This window comes from Neopelma chrysocephalum, unplaced genomic scaffold (genome assembly GCF_003984885.1).
Source record: "Neopelma chrysocephalum unplaced genomic scaffold, ASM398488v2 Primary Assembly neopelma1_26, whole genome shotgun sequence".
In the NCBI taxonomy this organism is placed as follows: Eukaryota; Metazoa; Chordata; class Aves; order Passeriformes; family Pipridae; genus Neopelma; species Neopelma chrysocephalum.
Genome location: NW_020897695.1, coordinates 17,635,469 through 17,659,650, shown reverse-complemented (window position 1 = coordinate 17,659,650; position 24,182 = coordinate 17,635,469). Strand labels below are relative to the sequence as shown.

The window sequence follows — 24,182 nt, the reverse complement described above, 5'->3', positions numbered from 1 at the left end:
CCCCCACACACTAACTGTCAGGGACACTGGAAAAATACATAATGAAGAAAAAAATTAAAAGACACCGGAAACACATTAACAAGATAGTTGCCTTTCAGAGCTGACTGCTGCTGGTAGAGCTCCCGCTCCACCCGAGCCCCAGCGGGGGCGCAGGAGCCGCTGCCCAGCTCCGCTCGGCACCGCCTCCCGTCCGCGTTCCCTCCCCGACATCGCCTCTCCCCGCCCTCCGCTCGGGCCACTCCGCCTTTCCCCTTCCTCCACCCCGGTCCCGGGGCCGTCTCTCCCTTCTCTTCCCTCCGCTCCGCTCTCCCCGCTGCGGCGACGTGTTGCTGTGCGGGCGGTGGCAGTGTCGCAGCCATGTGGGTGGCGGCGCTGGCGGCGCTGCTGGCGACGGCCGGGGCGCAGTACGAGCGCTACAGCTTCCGCAGCTTCCCACGGGACGAGCTGATGCCGCTGGAGTCGGCCTACCGCTACGGGCTGGACCAGTACAGCACGGAGAACTGGCCCGAGAGCGTCAGCTACCTGGAGGTCAGCATGCGGCTCTACCGCCTGCTGCGCGACAGCGAGGCGTTCTGCCACCGCAACTGCAGCGCCGCCGGGCAGCCGCCGCCCGCGTCCCCCGCATCCTCGGGCGCCGGGGCGGCGCTGGTGGAACTGCGGCTCCTGGCCGGGGTGCTTCGGCGGGCGCAGTGCCTGCGGCGCTGCAAGCAGGGGCTGCCCGCCTTCCGACAGGCACAGCCCGGCCGCGACCTCCTGGAGGACTTCCAGCGCCGCGAGCCCTACAAGTACCTGCAGTTCGCCTACTTCAAGGTGAGGCCCTCCCCTCCCTCCTTCATCCCTCCTCCTCTCCCCTCCCATCTCCCTGCCCTGCCTCCGCTCCCCAACCTCCCGCCTCCGTCCCAGCTTCTCCTCCCCAGAGTCTCTCCAAGGCCTGTCAGTGTCGTGGTGGAGGGGGACGGAATGGTGTGTCTCTTCACGTGGCGTGTCCCAGCACGGCCTCGATGGATGCAAGTGCCTTGTGCACCCAATTCTGGAAAAGCCACCGCTCATGCCGACCTCTCGCCTGGCCCTCGGAGCAGGTTTCTCTGGGCCATAGCCTCATTCCCCATTGCTTCCTTCACATCAGTTTAGCTGCCAATTGTAATCCACCTCACCTCCATTTCTCCCCTGCTCCCTGGTCAGGCCCCCAGTCCTTGCCCCAACCAGGCTGCCCAGCGTACACTTCATCATCTTCTCCTTGGCAAGCCTTTCAGTCCCTTCCACCCACTCAGCTCCTGTAACTGACTGTGGGATCAGCATGTTCTTTGTCTTTTTCCCTGCTACCTGTCATCCAGCTTGCTCTTCATCAGTTTTCCACCGCTCATCCAAGCATGTCCCCTAGATCAACCCTTCCAGTTCTTCCCTGACATCTGGCCATGGAAACTTGCCTCTGTGTCCTGTGGTTGTGTCACTCCCGTCCCTGCTCCTCATCTTTCCATCTACCTTACTTTCTAATCTTCTCTGGAACCTTTTTCAGACTCTTCATGTCGCAGCTCTGCTATTGCAAGTGCTCTTCGCTACTTCCTGTCCCTCAGTGTGGCCACCTTCTCCACTTGCTCACAGTTCTTTCAAGTGCAGCAGCCCCCAGCCTGTGACTTGCAGATAGCCTGATGCCTGCAAAACTCCAGTTTTGTTGCAGCCGTGGGAAGGAATGAAGCAAAAACTGGCTGCTGAAGTGGGACACTAATGCTAGCCCTGGAATGGTATTTACCTTTTACTCTTGGGTCAGCCAAGACTGGGGGCACATACCTCCCTTAATAGATTTCATCCTACTTTTCTAGCTTCTTGTCATCTGTCCAGGATCTAATTGATTATTTTCTCCCTCCTCATCTTCATCTTCTGTTCTCTGTATCAAGGTCTGTCCCTTCTGCCATCCCCTCAGATACTGCAGTTACTCGCATTTCAAATGAACACAGCATTTGGGGGGGGGGGAAACAAGCTGAGCTCTTTGGATAGATTGTTTTCTCTTTTAGGGATTCACTCCCAACATATCCCAGTATATATTAGGTAGGGTTGTTTGCCTGTGCATTCTTTTTGAGATTGCCACTCGGAAGCACACATCTTCTGAACTGTTGCTCCGTCCTGTTTTTAGGAGTGCTGTTTTCTTAGCAGTTTTTCCAAACAGATCCGGGGAAATGTGTTCTTATAAAACCAGAACAGTATTCACATGCACAGCATGTGTGTCATTCTGTGCATTGAAAGCCATCCCTAAGACCGTACAAAAAAGCTTAACTTGATACATTAAAGCCTCTGCACACACTAAACAGAAGGTACCAAAGGTTTCTTTTGAATTACTGAGAGGGCAGGCATTCCTCAAATTCTTAAAGCCATATAAGGATACGAAAATTACATCATCACAAATGTTTCCTCTTCTTGTCTTAATTTAACTGTCATTTCCCCTCTTGTGGTACATACAAAGTTTGCAATGTACGGATCGCAGCAAAAAGCAGTGCTGCTTACCATTTTTAATACAGTCAAGTAACTGGCAGATAGGAATGTGAGAGGGAAATTGGAGGAATCCCGCCCTCTTTCTTTAAACTTTTTTCAATCATGTTTGCAGCAGGTTTGAGCAGTGTAGTTTGATGTTTTTGCCTTTAGTATCTGTTGTTTATATTGTCTTTCATATTGGATTGTAATCCAGCTCTGAGCTGTTATTACTCGGGGAGTTCTGAATGGCCTTGTGGAGCTAGAAACTGCAGCATCCAAAGGACTTTTTCCTGGCTGATGGCTTCTGAGAAAGGAATGTCCTTTCCCCCACCCCTCCACCCCTCCCCAACAGCATTTATAGTATAGGAAGAAGTGGGAGGGAAACGCTTTATGTCATTTTTTTGAGTGACCGTGTGTTTATTCAGGTGGATTGCAGAGTGAAATTCTGCCACGTCTTAAGATTCTTGGAGTAGATGTTCCTGTGCTACTACTTGCTCCTCTGGAGGGAGCTTTCTCAGAGCCACTGAGTTCACTTAGGAATGTGTTTCTACAAAACTTTTTTTTATTTTATTTTTAAGAGGTGAAAATTGAAACCAAGAGTGAACTATGGACTAAGTAAAAATGAGACCTGTCAGCCTGCCAAAGAAACAGGATCGCAGCATACAGCACAAAAGAAATCAGGCATTTGACGAAAGTTCAGCTGAGATTTCCCTTTGTGTTTAGCACCATCTGGGCTGACTGGAAGCGTGTAGTTTTGGGACAACCAGGAAGGGCAGCTGGCAGTGTTCCAGCACTGGGATACTCATAGCGGCACAGCAGCCATGGGTGGGTTGAAGTCTTTCTTCAGTGCAGTTGTCTCTTGGGTTTCTTCCTGAAATGAAGGGATACCTTTTATGGGTGCAAACAGAAGAGTGTGTGTGCATACGTGCCTGTGATTCCTCCTTACGATTTTAAACATACACTACCCTAGGCTATTTCAGATGTGAGGTGGAGCTCAGTATCACCTACACATCAATACACTGAATGGGTTGGTGTGGATCTTGGCTTAGGAAAAAAGTTTTAACATTTTGCAAATACCCAAGACTTTTGCTTTCTCTCTCACTCTTCCTAAATATGTGCCTATGTACTATATAATTTATGAAAATATGTGTGTCTATATAAAATAAAAAACCCGTAAGTGCAGGCACACAAAAATACTTACATGTTTGGTACATGCATTTACAAGTGAGAAATGTATACTTCAGAAAGTATATCCAGTTGAGATTAAAGTTAGTTTAAAAATTAGTACAGAAAATCACATAGTACATTAGGACACAATTATTGAGCAAGTCTCTGCAGTTTACTCTTAAATTCATAGTGCCCCCAGGAAGATGTACTATTGTAATATTGTCCTTTGTGCTGCTAGGCAAATAAGTGACATAAACACAATGTAAACATGGTCAGTGATGACTTCTGCCCAATATCCATAGGTTGGCATTAGTACTTGCTGAGATTAATCCCACACAGGAGCAACATGTCGGCTTTATGAACAGGGGAGGGAGAAGGGAAAAAAACGAATTTCTTCGACTTACAACCATCATCTGTGCTATCTGCAACAATAAAAGACTTCTAAAATGAAAAAAATTGTTCATGGTGATAAAGCTAGGAGTAAAACTGAGAAGAATTATACCAGTTTTACTGTATGATTGTACCTGTTGAGACTATGTTTTCAGTATAAGTAAGTTTGTGAATATAGAGACTATAGGAAAGTCACTGACAAAAACTGGGAACATTTGAACTGGTTTGGTTTTTTTCCCAATTAACCTTTTTTAACTCGTTCCTCTTCTCCCTATCCCTATTTAGGCTAATAATCTTCCAAAAGCTATTGCAGCAGCTCACACATTTCTTCTGAAGCATCCAGATGATGAAATGATGCAAAGAAATATGGCCTACTATAAGAGCATACCTGATGCTGAGGAGCATATTAAAGACTTGGAGATAAAGCCTTATGAGGTAGGCTTTTTATTCAGAGTTTGGTCTTTTGGAACTGTTCTATTATTCCACTTACTGGGTGAGATTTGGGGATCTCATTTTCTTATGTGTTGTCAGTTATTACTCTCCTTTCCCTCTTTCTGTCATCTCAGTCATCTCCATTCTGCCTTCTTGAAGCATTCAGTAATTCTCACCTGTCCTGCACTTCATTGTTCCATAAATAGGTCACAGTAAATCACAGACAGTGGCATACCTGAAAGCTACTACATGCATATCACTATTGGAGCTAAGCAGGTGCATAGTTTTTCAAATTCATAAGTGCTGTAGCAGCACAGTTTAAAATAGCTCAGATGTTTCGTGTTAAGATTCCATTGAAAATCTTTGTCACAACCTGTGCTTTAGATTCACACTGTTACTTCTGTCCTGCAGGCTTTTCTTTTGATCAGAAATGGAATTACATACTCTCTTCTCTAGAAAATACCTGGTAAAATCCATTAGTCATCTGTATTTGTTGTCCTTATCTTACCTGGAGAACAGCTTATATAGTCATCCAGAAATGCCAAGACATCATTTACTGCATTTGAATTTACACACCACTTCCCACAGATCAGTTATTGCTGGTTTTCATTCCTGCCAATTTTTCAGAATCTCTTTGTCAGGGCTGTGAGAGCGTACAATGGTGACAACTGGAGAACATCCATCTCGGACATGGAACTGGCTCTTCCTGATTTCTTCAAAGCCTACGATGACTGTATTGCAGCCTGTGAAGGCTCCCGAGAGATCACAGACTTTAAAGACTTCTATCTTTCCATTGCAGGTGAGTGGTTAGGAGACAGGAAGGAAAGTACATTTCAATTTATCCATAGGATTGACTACCCAAGTCCTGTTCCTGAGTTTGGGCCAATAGGATTTTATTAGATTCACTGAAAACTACTTGAATTCTGGTTTACTTTTTTGTTCTTTTTAGTAACATAAATGAGGGCTATCAGGAAATCAGAACAGAGTACTTGTATTAACATGGAAGTTCTGTGTCAGAATAACATGGATTTTTAAGTAACTGCCTCATCCACGTAGCAATGGTTAATCCAGACAGGACTCTTGGCCACCATTTCAGTATCGGTTTGGTCGCCTTTGAGGCTCGGTTGTTAACCTGCCTTTGAAATCAGCTTTGGGGATTTGTGTAGGTCCAGTGATCTGTATGTCCTTTATCATAAATACGACAAGTTTCTTTTGTCTGTTTTTCATCTTTCCTACATTAGAGTTTTGCTAGCAGATAACATCTATTTTTTGTGTGTAGCTTAAAAAAAAAATCCACTGCTTTGCAGAGTAAAAGGGACATAAACTTTTTTTATTATTGTCCAAATGGGACATATACATTTCCTATGCTCTTTGGCAGCAAAAGAAACAAGTAATTTCTCCAGTGCTCTGGGCTCAGCGTTGTTGACAGTATTTGCGTGGAGAACACATGCAAGTTTTCTCAATAAACTTAGAAATTTTCTTGCATTTTTCATGTTTTTAAGTTGCCATAAGGAAAACCAGCCTAACTTTTTGTCCTAAAGCCATAGTATGTGTTGGAGAGGGGAAATTTTCATGAAATATGTTTATACATGAGCAGCTCCAGTTTCTCGCAGTGTGCAGCTGGTATCCACTGGTATAGCTGACACGGAATAGCTATTGCAGGCCTCAAACCCTGATTTACTATTGGGCAAAGCAGGCAGGTGCTTAGCATAGCAAATAGGGAGCAAAGGTGAAATCACAGGCAGTAAAGCAAGAAACACAGACTTTGTTTCCCAGTTGGTCAGAGCCCTGGCATCAGGTCAACTCCCAAGCCACTGTAAAGAGTACAGTGTCCGTACTCAGCTGTGACTGGCACTTGCTGTCATCCTTCCTCTTACTCTCTGGAAGGGAAGGACAATTCCCAGCAGTAGTGATGGGAAGGAAAGGTAGGAGTTACTGCATGATGTCATCATGACCATGTATGTGCATTTCAGTATTTTGCTCTTGAGATGAGACCATTCAAATTTACTTGCACTGCCTGGGCTGAACTGTGCTCTTGCTGCAGGGAGAAATATTCTGCCTCTGAGGTTTTTACTGCAGAAAGCAGATGTAACAATAAGGCTTAACCAGAATTATTTGGGGCTTACACTAGGTATGTATCCTTGAGCAATGAGTTATGTTTGGAAGCCAGCTGTCCTCATTGCATGGGATTGTTTCACTGAGGGACTTGTGTCTGGCTTTAAGTGCTGGCTGGAATTGAACCCTGCTGTGCCTGGAGATTCCACTGCTCTTGTAGAAGATGAGTCTGGTAATTTCATTTGGCCAGTTACATTTAGTTAGCTTCAGTGTTCTTCATTCTAGGAATTCTCAGGGATGAAAAGTGTTCTTTTGTCTTGGTCAGAGACTTGCTGCACAAGCTTAGCTAACTTGCTTTCACCTGCCTAATAAGGCTAACAGGTAAACTAAGACTTTAAAATACTTCTTTTCTGTGTTGTAGCCAAATGTGATATATCCTGAAAATGTTTGATGCTCTTTGTTGAAAGGTTTCTTGAGATGTATTTCCTTGAAGATAAAATCACCTGTAGTCCTATTGCATTATAGCAAGCTTTTTTAGGCTGGGTAAGCTTGTGACCTTAAACATTCCTGACTGAAAGTTGTTCTGTAGTGAGTGGCACATTCTCCTTTTTCTTCTCTTTTAGAACATTCAAACTGCAGGCACAATATGTGGCCATCTCTGGAGGTTTATTTTGCAATCACCTGCTATATATCTCTGTCACACAGTTGTACTCAGCAGCACGTGGACCTTATCCATGCAATAATTTCATGAAAATGCAAAGGACTGCAAAATGTAAAAAATAAAAGACAGCACTGCTAAGTTTACAGTTAGGAAATAATGCAGTACTCTGTAACACTGTAAAATCCACTGCCACAAGCTGTCTGTAGGTGTCAGTGAAACCTAACTGCTCAGTTCTCTGAAATTCCAGCTTTGATACGTTTAAAGTCGACTGTGCAGATTTTTATGCTGATTACCGTTACTAGATATGTACTTCAAATGGAGTTGTAGGTTCTCAGTACTTCCAAGCAGCAAGTTCCAGATGCACAGGACTCAGGCGAGCATTATAAGGCTAAATTTTAATGGGTAGCAAATGGGAGGGACTATAACAACATGCTACTCATATCCTGTGTTGTCGTTTTCTTCCTTCTAGATCATTATATTGAAGTCCTTGCATGCAAAGTGCAGTGTGAGAGTAATCTGACGCCCATTATAGGAGGCTTTGTTGTTGAAAAGTTCGTGGCCACCATGTACCATTACTTGCAGTTTGCATATTATAAATGTAAGTAGTGATTTATTGTGCTTAAATAACATTGGGATGATGTGAGACAGATTCCATTCATAACTCTAGTTACAATGCTTTAGAATGTAAACAGTGGCCTCCAGAATCTGCATTTTAACCTGTTCCAGGACAGAAACTCTGAGTTTCCTGGTATCTTTTTCTTCCTGTATTACTGTAGTTAACAGACACAGGACACAAAATGTTCTATGTTGAGCCTGTGCTCATAAAATTGTCTATGAAAAAATACATTGCAGGCCCCTCTGTTTTAAGTTATGCATGGTTGTAACTGGTCTGTGTTGGAAAGATGAGGCAGTTACAGAGTAAGTGTGATCTGATCCATCACTGCCCTTCGTTCTGCATATGATACCTACTGCCAACACAAATTGCTAACACTTTTCGTAGTTTCATATAAGTGTTAAATGTTCATATAAATGAAAAATGTTCATTATATGTATTTTATGTTTTAGATGCCTTTTTGAAGTAACTCATATTAGAGTAAACAATGTCGGCCACTTACTATACATTGAAACATCTGCAATGGCGCAGACCCATTTTGTACACCTGTGTACAGAAACCTGTGGTCTGTGCCAAGAAAGCCATAGTGGTTAAGCTGTCAGACCCCCGTGGTTGTTAAGTGGCTGAATTGTATAGCTCTAACAATACATTTTTCCTTAAACTTCTAATTCATTCAGTTAGAGAAACTAAAGATTGTAACTTCAAAGAAACACGTTTAACATAACAAATTTATTCTATTGAATAAATACTCAATTTTCAATTTACTATTCAGAATTTCTTCCACAGACAAACCTACAGAGTATTCCATACCATTTGCTTTTTCCTAGTGGATTCTTATAATCCTGTTAGAATGGGCCTAAATGGATTTTGAAGAAAGAAGGGACCACTTAACAGAAATCGTAGTATCTGATTCTCAGTGATTACATATTTGATAGGTAAATCGTTTAATGAATTGTGTGGTTTCTTGAGGAGCTACTTGCCCTGTAGCCTTTACAGCTATTCCTGCAGGCTCCAACATCGAAGAGAAGACACATCAACCATGTAGCATAAGGCCATTAATGACTTCTGCTTATGTTGTTTGACTACACATTTTACACATTGATTCTTCAGCTGTGGGCTGATACTGGGATACCTGGGAGGAACGTTTTGTTAGGATTTTCATAGAAAACCATCAGAGCTGAGTCCCCATTTTTGAATCATGACCTTACCTGTTTCAGGACACAAAACCAGCATATTCTTTCTGGGAAGCAGTTTTTTTTCTATGCAAGTGGTGGAGAGGTAGAATATGGGTTCTGTTTCCATCTGAGTTTTTCAGAGCTTAGATAATAGTAGGAATTTGTTCATTTACCTTATCTGGATTTTTGTGTGTGTGTGTTTAATAATTAGTGAATGACATGAAGAATGCAGCTTCTTGTGCTGCTAGTTACCTTCTGTTTGATGAGAAAGATGAAGTAATGAAACAGAACATGGTGTATTACCAGTACCATAAAGACAAATGGGGACTTAAAGAAGAGGATTTTCAGCCCAGATCGGTAGGTGAATTATCTAAAATACCTTCTAGACACATTTAAATATTTCTCTGAAACTCAGTGGGTAAGAGGTTGGGAAAATGGAGGTTATCTGTTGGTTCTAGAGTTAGACACATACTGTTTTATGAAAACCATATAGAGAGTTGTACACAGAGATGTAGTGTGTCACATAAACAGTGAATGTCATTATAGTTCTTCCCTTTCTGTTGAAATATGCTACAATAGGATATAATATGATATGATGACAAATAAATTCACACTGGTATTTCTCTGTCACTTATGCATATTTATATCTTTATGTATCTCTATAAATAAAGCAACTGCCCCCTGAAATCTCCTGATGAAATCTCTGAGTAACATTCAGGCTTTTGTGAATCATTATCTGCCAACATGTAGTTGCCCACCCGCTTGTTATTTCAGGTTCTGTGGGCATTGGAATGTGTCTGGATATGGTAAATCCAGCTAAACTCACTTTCCACTTACTCCATTTAGAACATAGTTGGGTGGGTGAGGATGGAAAAAGGCTCAGGACTATATTGCGTCTAATTATCTAAATTAGAATACTTGCTGCAAACAACCCACAGTAAATATGAGTCCATGCAGCAATGATTGTGATCTGGCTTTGAAAAGCTACTCTAAAAATGGATTTCTATGCTGTTCATATATTTCCATGTCCAAGGAAAATTTACAGCCTGGACTGTGACATCAAATTTGATTTTCTGTAATTTCTTGTTTCCAGGATTTATGTCATGCAACTGAATTAGCTGCTTTGTGACACCTGAGTGACTCCTTAGGCATCAGTCATATAAACTGTACAACTGGTTAGTCATTAGCGATACATGTTCTGCAAATTAAATTTGGTGGCTTCTCTTAGGGCATGACTTCCCTGTGGAAGAATCATTTAAGTTAGCCTAGCTGTGGCAACAGCAGACATCCTGGAGGATAATATTCCAGTTGCCTTTTCCATGTTGCTTCTTCGGACATCTCAGTCACCAAGACCTTTGCTGGGCCAAAGGCCCTTGTTTCTTAATGTGGCATTAAACCCAGTGTATCTGTGCAGTGCTCAGGTGACTGACCTTATGTAAAGCAGTGCATTTATTCCTCTTATAGCTTGCACTGATTTGATAATTACACTTTCTACCTCTCAGACCAGCCTGCTCAAGTCAAAAATACCACTCCATTTGAGTTAAGTGGGGTTTTTTTTGGGCAGCTGTTACCTGCAGCACGCCTTATTGGCGCACTGGAAACCCAGGCCTGCCCTGCAGGGCCAGCTGAGACAGAAGGCAGCAAAAATGCATTTGGTCCTTTCAGAAGGCAGCAGCAGCGAGTCTGAGCTCACAGGGGAAAGGGACTGCTCCTTTGTCACTGCTTTTGGGAACAGAACTGTGCTTTATAGCCATATTGGAGACAATGTTTGATGGTGGTGGGAGTGAGGGGTAGCAACAGTTTGAAACTGCAAACCGCAGACAGATTTGGCATACATGTGCAGAGAGGACAGAACAAGGGCCCTACACATGAACTCTGAATGTTTCATTGATAACTTCTGTAGCTGGGGACTACAGATAATTTGATTTCTAAATACAAAATACTAAATGGACACAGCTGTATTTTCTTGTACTTTGATCTATGTAACTATGAACAGAAGTTGCTTGCTGTCCTAATCACTTGCCGTGAAAACCATAATGCCTCTGGTTTATTTTCAAAATGGTAGTGGGGTGACAGCAGGATTTGGCTCTGGCACTAATCTAACATCACAAGATGTTCTTGTGTAAGAGGGAGTCTCCTGTTTTCCTCCCCAAAAGGAGTTAAATGAGATAATCAAAGCAGATTACAATTGATGTTCACAAATACGAGAATATGTGACTGAGCTACACTCTGTGGTCCAGGCAAACAGCTGGGAAGTGAGGAGGGACAGGTGAGTGACCTTGCAGAATTAGTCCAGACTCAGGCTGGGGTGGTGAGTCATTATCATGCAAAATAGCTTAGTGTCTCTTTTTCCCAGAACTGCCTGCTGCCATACTCCAGCGCACAGGGAGGCAGAGGCTTTCTCATGTCCAAAGCCCACTGGAATGCAGGCGCATGCTTCTACTCAGCTCTGGCAGTCTTATTATCAGACTTGCCAATGATTTGAAGCGTGAGAAGGAGCAGAGTGCTTTGCTCTTCTCAAATTGATGGAGATTGTGCTTACGAAGATCCACAGAAGAGTTTGGATACACCACTTGCTGTTTTGCTGTTCCCTTTTTCAAACACTATAAACCCCTCCTGGGATCTGCCTTCTACTAAGGCTGGGTCTGATTTTACTGGAATAGTTTGAGGTGATGTGTAATGATGCTCCCCTGTCCTGCTACCCTAAAGTGACATAGAAATTTTGGGGTTTTTTGATAGGAGGCAGTTCGATACCACAAAATAACCACACTTCAGCTGGAAATGTATGAATTTGCGAAGGAACATCTGATGGATGATGATGAGGTGAGTTTTATATAAATGAAATCATGGTCAAAAAAAGAACAGTCACATTAAAGTGAAAATGATACATAGATGTAATTCCAGGATTTAACTAATACAGAAAAATCTTCTTGTAACTGTGACCAATTTATAATAAATTTTTGGTTTTTTAAGTAGAATGTAAGAATGAACCCAAAGAACATAACATACAATTTTAAAAAACATTACCATAATTAATATAAAGGCAAATATAATGCACTGAGCCCACAGAAAAAAAGAAAGTCTACCTTGCAAGCTGTAACACCAGGGGGCAGAGAAGTGGTATGTATTTTTAAACCAAACTTTTTCTAGGTTTGCGTGTGGGGATTTTTTTGTTTGTTTGTTTTTGTTTGTTTGTTTGTTTTGGGGGGTTTATTGTTGGTGTTGGTGGTGGTTTGGGGGTTTTGTGTGGTTTTTTTTCCTAAAATGTTGTTTAAATTATATTAAAGATCCTTATAATTTTGTCCAGAAGTAACCACCTTAATTGTAATTTTTGTCCAAATGAAGTCTTGTTACCTGTTATTTTATTCTGCTCAGTAACATTTTGGTCACCCAATCTTGCTTCTTTAATGGTTGGAAATCGTGGTCAAATAACATATATTGACTACTATTTACACTGGAAATTTGTAAAATGGATTTTTTTGGGGGGAGGAGGGGTGCAAGAAAAGTAGTTAAATTGTTGAAAGGGCATTTCTTTGTCTCCCACAGCTGAAATTAAAGTATAAATTGTGGAAGGCTTTGGATTGCTGTTTGCTTTGGTTTTGGGACCTTTCATTTAGAGGTTTAAAAAAGTCTTTAGATGATGGAAGAGTTTGTTGCTGGCATTGGCAAAGAAACTGCTGTGCTCAGCTATGGCGTGGGGCAAGGGTGCCTATAATGAGCACTGCTGATGTCTCTTCTAGTTAGAAAAGGCAAAGATGGTTTATGTTAAAAAATGAAATCACCTTTGCAATTTTTATATTATCCATCACATAGGGAGGGATAATATTTTATAGTGGAGAAGTAGTGTCTGCACTGCCTTCAGTATTCTCATGACCTGAAAGCAACTCTATGTAAAATTCTGTTGCAAGGTTTCCAAACTTTAGGAAGACTTTCCGTTGTGATAAAACGCCCTGAAAGACAGTTTAATAAGCTTATTTAAAGGTTAAGCTTAGATGAGGACTAGTTGGTGTGGATTTTCATCAGTGTGAAATACTTGAGCACTTTTTATATTCCCTTGTTGGTTTGTGCTGTTGCCCATAAGGTTTTCTTATGGCAGGCATAAACTTATTTGTCATTTTTTTTCTTCTCTCATATCTGTTGCTTCAAAACAGGGGGATGAGTAATTAAGGAAGGGGAGGCACAGTCCTTTGTGAGTGCTTTCCCCGTATGTTGTTACTAGAAGGGTTTATAGAAACAATCTTCAGCCTCAAGGACTATGTATAGAGGAAACAACCATTCATTTGCTGGCATTCATTCCTGTAGCCCCTTTAATTAGGGCAATTATAAATGACCTTGCAGTCTGCAAGAGGGAGGTGCAGTGAAAATGTCAGTTAAACTTTTGGGGAACTGACAAGGAAGTCACATTACATTGGATTATATGTTTGGGTTAAACAACCAAAATTACCGGGCCTGGTCATGCCACAGATATCCCTTCCTCACACTCTCATCGCATTAGGAAAGTTACCATTCCCCTCTCCACGGGGAAAGCTGAAGGGCTTCCGTACCTTCCCTTGCTAGGGCTGAAGAACCTGAGAGGGATGGAGGCTGTCTATGCCTCTGTCTTGGCTCCGGCTTTTGGTAGTGAACTCATAAATCCCTGGCTACCCGAACTTGTCTTTGGCTGCCGGAGCCTTCCAGGGATTCCAGACAGAGCAGGAATAGCACAAAGGTAAAACTGCTACCTTGCAGTTTCTGCTCTATGGGCAGGACCTGGTAGTGTAAGTGGAATTTTTCTTTTTTTTAGTATTTCTTCTGGCACAGATAGAAAAGTTTGTACCATAGGAATGTTGAAAACTGATGAAAAATCCAGATAAGGCATTACAGTAAAAACTTTATTAAAAATTGTTAAGGATGGAGGCAACCTCTCTTGTAAGTGCACTCTGTTTATTTAAACCATGTGCTTCTTGGGCCATAGGCCATAACTTCTGTGAGTTTCTGTGGTCCATGTTTGCTGTCTGTGAAGTTGCTTGTGGGCCAACAAGCCCGTAAGATAATCTGCAGAAAAAAAAAAAAATTCTTTTTTCCTTGACTGAAGTAAAAGGATTGATGTGGCAAGAGATATCTTCCTATGTGAGTGTCATTATTTTCAAGTGGAGAATCGCATTTTATTCAGACTTCTCAGTGCTCCTGTATCCCAGGTCATCCATGTGTCTTTTTATATCCCATTAGCAAAGCGAGTGAGAACATTTGACTTCTTCTGTAATACATAGCAGTAATTGCAGAGGCTGGAACAGGCAGTAATGATTTTTGCATATGTTACTACAAGAAATACTGTCCTACTCCTTTTACTTTGTTAATGTTTTTCCACAAGGAAATGAAAAACTCTAATTCAAACATTTAACACAGAAGAGGTGACAGAGAATATTAGCGCCAACTACCTACAAATTACTTTTAAGAAAAAGTAATTATTCTTAAATATCCTTGCAGTTTTCCACAGGGAAGTTAAAAGAATGGTGTGGTGTTGTCATCTTAGTTGGCCATGGATAGATGAGCTTTTTGATTTCTGTTCAGATGTGTAATGCATAAAGGCTGTCATGGATACAACTCCTAGTATTGCAGATTTAAATAGCAAACTGAAATGCCATTAAGAGCCAGACACTCAGCTAGTGTAGATATAACTTCAGCACTACACTAATTGTATGAGACATGTTTTTGGCACATAAAATCAGTGTTCTTGAGGAATTTTTTTTGGGGGGATAGCTATTTAGCTGTTCTAAATTACATAAGAACCACAACTATTTGGCTGGGATGATCCTACAAGGTGATTTTTCTTTCAGTACAGAATCAGTAGGTGAAAAGATGTTTGCAGCTTTGACCCATTTTTTTGGCATCTTGTTCTTTTTATTTGTATATAATGTCTATGTCTGCTTGAATAGTGGCTGAAACTAGAATGCTTCATTCCTAAGTGTGATGCAAAAAAGAATAAGTATTGAACTAATGTGACTGGTGGAAAGAGGATATATGGAATAGCATCAAAGCACAAGGGCCCAGTGGACTACTGATAGTAAATCTGAATTCAGCCTATTTTTCTGTTTGGGAATTGCTAACAATGTGTTTCCAGCTTTATTGACTCCCTCTTTGCATATATTCAAATGATTTATACAAGTGTGCTGTGTATACAGCAAGTTATAAGTCCAGACCTGTAAACCCTGCCCTGCCTGTGACCTCAAAAAGCTGCACTAGCACCACTGTGCTGAGAAGAGCTGGTGGCAGCTGTTTCAGAGAGAGTTGGCAGCTAATTGGCAGTGTTATGGTCCCTGTTCAACATATGCTTCCTCAAAGAAGAAAGAAAAAGAGATTTTTTTTCATGATTTCCCAGTGGAGGTTCTTCCCATGTGGCTGGCTCTCCATGACCTTCCTGCTTTCTCCTCTTGCTTCTGCACCACTGGATGTGTGTCTTAGTCAAAGATGTTCTTCCTTCCATTTAAACGACTTACCATGGGAAGCTGCCAGCATAGTTGGACTTAAGTGACAGGATGTCCCCAAGTTGCAGGTACTGGCATTAGGAGGAATTTCTGCTGCCCAGATCTTCTTTAGACTCTCTGTGTAGCATAAAGCAGACAAGAGAGCATAAGTAGAGCTTGGAAACAAAGCCACTAGAAGGCTTGTTTTCAGTGCAATCGGAGCAGTGTTTGAAGTTCCTCTGAAACTGAGTTGACTCATGTTTTATAGCCATTATAAATATGTTAAAAGGAAAGCATATTTATTAGTTTACTGTAAAATACTATTGTAATAACTGCAATGTACTGTAATCCCCCATGGTATATGGGAAAATAACAGTTAAGTGTTCAGAATATATCATTAAAATGAAATGGAAAAATATTTGAGAAACTAGCTAACATACATGTAAAAAACAACTAAGCTCTCTTAATATTGAAAAAAAAAACCCTAAAAGCATGTGACAGTGGGTCATACTGTGGACTAAGTATCTGAAAAATAAACAAGTTAAGGACCAAACAATTTTTCTGCACAAGAAATTGAGGGATTTTCTTTTTTTTCCCCCTACTAGAATGCAAGGAGTGTCCAGCCTGGTCTGTACAGCTCATGGGGGTTCTGGGAGGGCTTTGAGGTGGTTATAGTGAACTCTCATGTTTTAACTGAAGGTTAGATCAAGGAACTTTCTCTTGGTTGAAGGCTGAATAAACCTTTCAGGCTGAGCCACTCATTGACACATGCCTTACTGTTACCCTGAAATGATGTTTTCCCCCTTCAAAATATTGCTGGCCAGTGAGCTGTGTGGTGTATACTTGCAGGCTCTATCAGGTTCATGGAGTCAAATCCTCCACAGTTATTCATATCAAACCTTTTTCTTCACTCTTGCAAGATAATTAATTGTTCTAGAACGAAATCCACTGGTTTTCATAACTTAACTCCTTGTGACTACTCCCGTTAGTACCTCAAATTAGTTACTAGAGCAATTACAGGATAATTACTCATTAGTTATAGGGCACCCTTGACCTGTCCTCACAGACACCACTTGTGCAACCCTTCCCACTACCATAACCTGGCCACCTACACCCAGAACATAAGGAAATCAAATCTATTACTCTCACTGTTAAAAAAGTTTCCAGTCATTAAGATGTTCAAACTTTAGCAAAATTTGAATTTTTGTTGTGAAGGACAACTGGGGAACATTTATGTGGAATAAATATTTTCCTTCTAGGTCATAGATTGTAAGGAAACAAAGATCCAGCCAATTCTTCTTGCTCTATGTGTTGTCTCTTAAGGCTTGGTTTGTGGGATGAGTTAGAATAAAGGCTGTTTCTTATCCATTCACTGGTAATCACACATAAAAGCACATCCAGAATAATATTTTTCTATAGATCTCAATTCATTCTAGAACATTATCTTTTTTATATTCTCTGTTGCTTCCCTGAACAACAGGCTATCCCACTGCAGTTCATACAGAATCCCTATAGGAAAGGCCATCAGCAGATTTGCATAGAAAGTATGGGTTATTTTTTTCCTGTAACTTTTCCAGTCCACACTGAGAAAGGACAGAACAAGATTGTAGGTGGAGGCAAGGACATGTGTATGATTAATATTTGCATTTGCAGAAGGCAATGCTTAGTCTTTGCAAACAATGGTAAAGTGTCTGGATCTGTCAGTGAGCAATGCAAATGCTGCTGCTGGCTGCTGTTTTTAAATGCTGCTGTCGAAGGAAAAGTTGGTGCTGGACCATTGGTCTCAAGTGTGCCATAACTGAGCCATGTATTGGTAGCTTTTCCTCTTTGCTGTTTATTTTAATAGCTGGCTAGGAGTCTCCAAAGTACAGATGTTTCTTCTAAAAGGTTGTGTTTTGTGTGTGTGAATGCAGCATTTAACATTGCATAAGGAATGACCTGGCCCAATGTGTACCTTGGTCTTGGACATTCAGGTACTAGGTGGGGAGTTTGGCATTCTTCTCTTTTTCAGGCCTTTTTTTTTTTTCCAACTGCTCTAGCTTCACTTATAATAGTGCCCCAATCTCAATAGCCTGGGTTAGCTTATTCAGAATTAACCAAGAACTCTGTTTTAAAATTAATTTTTATTATAATCCACTTATTCACGTATCCTCTGTGAAACCTTCTTGAATGAATTGCTGTGCCACAAAACTTGTTCTTTCTGTCCAGTGCCTCTGTTGAGTTGTTAATCTAAGCCAAGGATGCTCTAATTGCATATGTTACAGATAATTAGAGGCTCCAGTTGGTCAGATCAGCTTCTCTGATTCTTTGAACCACTCACACTAGTCTGGAAACATTCCCCTTTTTCTGTTAGATATCACATCTCCCATGGGACCCCTGGTGGCCTAGTGGTTAGCATGCGGGACTCTCACCGCTGCGACCCAGGTTCGAATCCCAGTCCCCCGGGCAGATTGGAGCTCATTAGCCCTGTGAGGCCATCCATCTATGAGAAGGTCACTCTAACAAACCTACGTCCTGAGGACCTCACTGCCATTGTCCAAGCTTGCTTGGCCCCGGCAGATGAACCTTAGGATTAAAGGGTGGGCTCAGTTCAGCGCAGGCTGTCTCACCTAAAAAAAATCCATTGCGCAGGCTGGAAAGGTAAAAGACCTTTCCCAAAATCTTCGTTCGTGAAGACTGGCCATTACATTACATTACATTACATCACATCTCCCATATTTCAGGCTATATCTGTTCCATCTTTTTACCATACATCCTTGCTCTGTCGGTCCCACTTTCCACTGACTGTCCCTGGAGAGGGAGGAGGCTGGTAGAACAGAGAGGGAGGTTGTGGGGTACTACAGAGCTGCTGAACCTGCAGTAGGTACCTGGCCTCCAGTGCAAACCTGGAGGCAGCGACTGTGGACCAAGGGCCAGCCAAGGAGGACCTGTTTTGCTGCAGCTGACGAGGCAGCCCACATGTGTGTATTTCCCTGTTGTTGGCTGTCTAACTATTAGGCATGTACTGCCTGGCAGTGAACCCTTCTCCTCCTTGAGCTTAGTCAGACCCCACATACTGATTTCCTATCAGCCAAACAGCTGCATCATGCTTTGGGCCATATATTGCTCACCCATGATTTGCATCAGCACCATGTTTGAGCAGCATATTTGTGTAACCTGCATTAAAGGTGGGTGGCTGTTGTCCTCTCTAGTAGCTGGCAGGGGAAAGCATTATGGGTTTCCAGCTGATTTTCCATGTAAAATTTGATGTTCTTTCTATAAGGGCAGGAAGGAGCTAAAGAGTGTACCAAATAACATGAGGAACTCTGTCGTACTGAAGGGCTAAATAGTATCGAAGACTCATTTCATACTCAGATGTGCAGGCCAGCAGGAAGTTACTAGATGTGAGCAGGCAGAAGGCTTTTTCCCTAGAATAAACACCTGTGAAATATTTACTGACTTCAGTCATACTAAACGCCTGATGTGGTGTCAAGTGAGCACTAATGGGACAAGGACAGTGATCAGTCTGGTCCCAGCTGCCAGTGTGACAATGTGATCAGCTCTTCTGAGGCAGCCTTGTCACTTTTTCGTTAGGCTGCCAACTGCTCTATGAACAACTTGCAAATGTTTTACATTCTGATTATGAAGGCACAGGCAAAACTATTTTAAGTGCAGGTTTTGGTTGTCTTTAAGTGTAATCTGGAGGTTTTGCCTTTTCAAAAACAACCAACATCCAGGCAATTATTCAGTTGCATTGCAGCATATTTTATGTATGTATATTGTTTCAGCAACTTTTTTTATATTGTTGCCATATTTCAAACTTTGTTACTTGTCAGTACGCCCAATTGGACCGCAACAACTTCTGTGAAGCTTTCCTTTAGAGCTCAGTTTCAGGCACCAGAGATTTCAGGTATCAGTCTTTTTTCCCAAATATTGTTGCTTTTAAATATTCTTTTCCATGGGTTTCTATATTTCATATATTTTCATATGTTTCTAAATTTGAAAACATACCAGAAGTAAAAAATTTGAATTCTATCTGTATCTCCTGTGTCTTCCGAAATATCCTTACTGATGAGCGTGCAACAATAATATGAATCAAATTAAGTTCCCATATGGTTGAGTTCCAAAGGTATAATATTGAAATCTCCATGTCTTCCTTATACTTAATTCTGGGTCATCGAGTGGGATGTTTATTCCATTCACTCTTCTTCTCATATTCTTAACCTTTTGAAGGTTGTCTTTGCAGGTAGACAGAGGAGATAAATCCTTTTTCATATCTGTTTTTCTTTCATTAAAGTATGATCCTGAGGTGTAAAAGAGTCAGCTTGAGTTAGATCTGGGACCCCTGTAGTAGACACCTGGATTCCTGGGCTCTTAACTGTTCAGAGTTTAGTGGCACCTGCCTGTCCGCAGTCCTTCAAGAGGCACCCGAATGCCCACGGGTTTAGGACCTGTGCTATAAAACTTGACCTGAAGTTCTCTGTGTTCTGTTTCTGTATCTTCCAACTGCTTGTGTAGTGACTACTGGACACAGAGGCTACTTTTCATGTGCATTTGTGAAGTGGTATTGAGTTCCTCCCTCGATTGGGCTACTTGGGCAATCAAAATTCTTCTAACAAAGGAAAACATGCAGAAACGTTGAATTCCTGTTTTCCAATTGCAGGAACCAGATTTCCTGCAACCAGGAAGACAAGTAGGGAATACGAAAGTGTTGGCATTTTTTCTTGTGTTTTACTGAATTGGATGCTTAAATCTTTTGAACAAATCCAAAGCACAATAAATTGCCATCCTTCAGGACTTGCTTCATAGTTGGAAAAACTCAGTGGTCTTTTGAGATGGAACTGTGAAGCAGGGAACAAGAGCTGCAGTTATTTCAGCCAGCTTTTCTCCAACTTTTATTTTTGCTTACTTGGTTCTCATTATTTATCTCCTCACTAATCACACTTCTGAAAAATATGATGTTAGTGCTTTTTAGTCACAATATCTATAATACTGTTATTGTATTAAAATAGCCAAAATTCTCTATTTACTCGTACTGTTTTCAGTGTCAGAGGTTTTAACGGCCTTTCCTCAGCAGAATAGAAAATTGTAAAATTTTGCCTCTCAAAATGTGTGTGTCTGGAAGATGCTGTCTTTCTAAGGAATATCTTTCTAGGCAAAAATGTGCTTAAAATTTAATTAGGATTGTAAAATACTGTTTGCAGTCTTCATTAAGCAGAGTCAGAAGCATAATACAGTTCACAAAGACTTGAAATGGGTCATGAAGGGAAGAGGGAGAATGAGCATCCATGCAAAGACGACTTGCTTTCAACATAACTGCTATAAATTCTTATTAATTTAAACATGAGAGTGAGTAAGAGCTGATCAGATTTTCCAGCAGAATATTTTTTTCTATCAGAAAGTGACAATTTGTTTTGGAAAAAAACTAAATGACATCTTAAGACCTTTTTAGAACATGTCAAGAAGGAAAGGCAGGAAAGTTTAAAGAAAACGTAGTGAAATTAAGAGGTTATCAGAAGATTGTAGTTATTAGAATAAAGGGTTGGAAATGTAATTTTGAGCATCCACATCTCTTGTACAGCTCAGCTTTTGAGTTGTACCAAAAAGCACAAATATGCACAGGCATTCCCACAGAATCTCCCATCTCTGACAGTGTTTCTGAACTGTGTATGGAAGGCAAACCAGAAATCACCGATATTTCTGAGTGTGCCAGCAGATGGGCTGCTACAGTCAGTTTTGAGTAGTTTGAGAGTTTGCTGCACATTTGCTGTTGACTAATTGGTTTTCAGCACTGAAAGTGTTACACTGGGCTGTAAATGATTACAGCAGGTTTTAGCTCAGTTACTGTAGTTTAGTCGACAAGACTGTAAGTTCCAGCCAGTGTGGCTGTATCATCCCAAAATACTCAGGCTTGACTGTGAGAAGACATTTTACTGTGGCAAAATATAACATATAACTATGTTAGGAGTAGTTTAAAAAAAGGAAATTAGATTATGTTGTGTTGGTACCCTGTATTAGCAGAGTGGAGCTTGTAAATGTAGTATTTCCTGGGCTGACTCTAAACCCAGCGTATTTGTTTCCAGTATGAAAAACATTCTATTTTCTCTGGTTCTTCACGTTTTTACTGCATTGAGTCATGGCATGTGAAGGTATGGGGTTGAAAATGGAAAAGGTGTGTTTTGAAGGGTGTGACGGGAAATAAATGGTTAGAGCAGACAGCTATATCGTCAAAGTTATGGTTCTACAAAACACTATCAGTTTGAATTTTGAAGCTTTCTAAAACTCTTTAATATTTTATCGTATTTTAACAATTTCCTAATTTAACGGGTACTTTAAACATTTATTCCTCTCTAAGTTTGAGGATTTCATTGTCTATTTAAGTACCTGAAAAAGTACAATAGGATTTACTGTGAAGTGTAACATTTCCTTCTTTTAAGTATGTGTGTCCCTGCAAGTACTTGTGCTACTCCTGTATGGGCCATTTACTTGCCTTTAATAGGCTTGTTGTATCTACATGAAGGGTGTTAAAAATATTTGGACACGTATTATTACAGTTTATGTTTTGATTAAAATAGCAAAAATTTCCCACCAATTTTGCAGTAGAAAGTTAACTTGTTTCTGTTAAATTTAATGATTTCTAGGGTGAAGTTGTGGAATTCCTTGATGAGCTGTTAGAAGTGGATGAAAAGAAGGAATCCTGATGAGTGAAATCGTCACAAAGTGCTTTACGAAAGTGAAGACTCACCATTGCTCCTTACTATTTTTGGTCACTTGTAGTTCCAGTTATACCTCAAAGGTGCTTCTTTAAGCTCCACTTTGTGTCCCAAAATCCACTCGTGAAAGGTCACTTCCATGCTGCACTGACTCTTCCGTGAGCATGGCTTTTCAATATGCAGAATTTGCCTCTCGAACTTTCTTTCCTTTACACAAACAACAAAACAGACTATTTGTATTTTCTGGGATAACACTAAGTTCCCTCATTTCAGTGCTGTTCTACTAAGTTGTAGCACTACAACTAAATTCTGAAGAACTTTTGTCAGATTATGAACCATGGAAGACGTAACAGTTCCTCTTTCTGAGCTACATGTTCTATTATTTATATGTGTCTTTTTATATGATGATGAATAAAGTGATAATGAATCCCAGTGCACCTGAAAGATGTTAAGATACACGTAAGTAGCTGAAATAAGGTGATTAACAAAGCACAGCTAGTGATCTTGTAAAAATTACTTAAAGAATTCTGAAAGCAGTTTTGATCTTTCTTAAAAACTGAATTAAATTCCATGATGTGCAATTAAAAATAAAATAATTTCTTCCTCCTACCAGTTCTTACTCTTTCTGTTGAAACAACCTGTGGTCCTTGTGTGAGGTGGGGCCAATCTTGTATGAAATATTGGTAATTGATGTATTTTGTATTCTCTTCTGAAGAAAACAGTTTACTTGTTTTTTTCAGTCTGGTGGGACTGTCTGCATTATTTTCATCCAAAAGTAAGTACATGTGGAAACTGCAGTGATTTAAAATGGAATCTTGAAAAATATTTATGTGTGAATTCCTGTTGTTTTTGTTATTAGCTATACGGCAGAATCTAATACAGAAATACTTTGAAGGCCCAAAAGAGTGTGCTAGAGAGGAGTAATTGATAGATAAGTATACTGAAGAGCAGAAATCCCCTTGACCTCAGAGGAGGATCCAGGATTTCATCCTTTGCTTTCCTCTTTCATTTTCAAGGATCAAGTCCTGCAAGTGGTTTCATCCCACTTACATCAAGGGCAGACAAGCATTCAGTGCTCTTATGACTGAACTGTTATCCAACTGAATGGAAGTGAATTGCCCAGCTGAAATCTGTGTTAAGTTTTTAAAAAGGCAAAGCATGATCTAAACTACCTTGGTGAGTTATTGCTGTTATAACTTATATATGCTGTAGTAGTCTATGCTATGGAGTGTCTACAGGGCATAAGAAGGGGAATCCATAGAACCAGATTTCAGTGTCCGCCAGCCTGTGACAGCAATGAAACATTTGAAGTTGCATGTAAAAGATGTTTGGAAGATCAGATTGGCTTTTTTAGCTGCTTTAATATAAGTCACAACTAATCCACTGAATTTGATGGGCAGATTGTTTTATTATCAAAAATGAAAATCTATCAAGAGCCTTTTAACTTTAGGACATTTGCCCAGCTCCACTTTTGGTAATGAGGCCAGAATCTGGCTTGCTGTGTGCCTTGAACAGGCAGAGTGTGTATAAGATTTCATTATGGTTTTTGTTCCACACAATATTATCACTCCATTTATTGTAATTTTATGTAAGAAATGAACTTTGCTTTTAAAACGTAAAAGCAGTTGATTTTAAATGATCACTTCACCCCATGAATTACATGTAATACCCTGCTGGGGTAGTTTCTTCAATTTATACTTTGTTTTCTCTTGTTGGAGGTACATGTATGCTCAAGGGAGAGGTTACTGCTCTGGAGTCCTCTTTTGTCCTTCTGCTTCCCAGCCTTCATAGACAACTCCAGATTTCCTCCTCAGGAACTCAACAATTTATCTTAAGACCATATACCGAAATAGCATCATCTTTGATACTCCGGCTCTCAAATCCAGAAATCCCACTGTTAAAGGGCACGGAGCTGGTTGGAAGTGGACGTATCCATCTAGACTGCCTTTATTTTACAGCATTTTTAGTTTACTTTTTTCCTATCACCATTTACCAAGCTGACTTCGGAGCTCTGCCAAGCACCGGCTGTTGCCTGGCTGTTTGTTTCTGTGGTGCCCTAACTGTTGTGTGCTGCCCGTAGGGATTGCA

At 40.8% G+C, this 24,182-nt stretch overlaps 1 protein-coding gene across 1 annotated transcript; it reads left to right on the top strand.

Annotated features, from left to right (window-relative positions):
* Positions 1 to 310: 310 nt before the first annotated feature.
* Positions 311 to 22,703, top strand: CRTAP (cartilage associated protein). The gene is made up of 7 exons (XM_027675778.1): positions 311 to 810; positions 4,309 to 4,458; positions 5,083 to 5,254; positions 7,641 to 7,769; positions 9,171 to 9,316; positions 11,699 to 11,782; positions 22,023 to 22,703. Exons 1-7 carry the CDS (start codon positions 358 to 360, stop codon positions 22,080 to 22,082), a joined length of 1,194 nt encoding a protein of 397 aa, XP_027531579.1. The 5' UTR covers positions 311 to 357; the 3' UTR covers positions 22,083 to 22,703.
* The last annotated feature ends 1,479 nt before the right edge of the window (positions 22,704 to 24,182 follow it).

Coding starts and splice junctions, on each gene's coding strand:
- CRTAP (XM_027675778.1), top strand. CDS start 358: ATGTGGGTGGCGGCGCTGGCGGCGCTGCTGGCGACGGCCGGGGCGCAG. Junction 811..4,308: donor TGCAGTTCGCCTACTTCAAG/GTGAGGCCCTCC, acceptor ATCCCTATTTAG/GCTAATAATCTTCCAAAAGC. Junction 7,770..9,170: donor GCAGTTTGCATATTATAAAT/GTAAGTAGTGAT, acceptor TTTAATAATTAG/TGAATGACATGAAGAATGCA.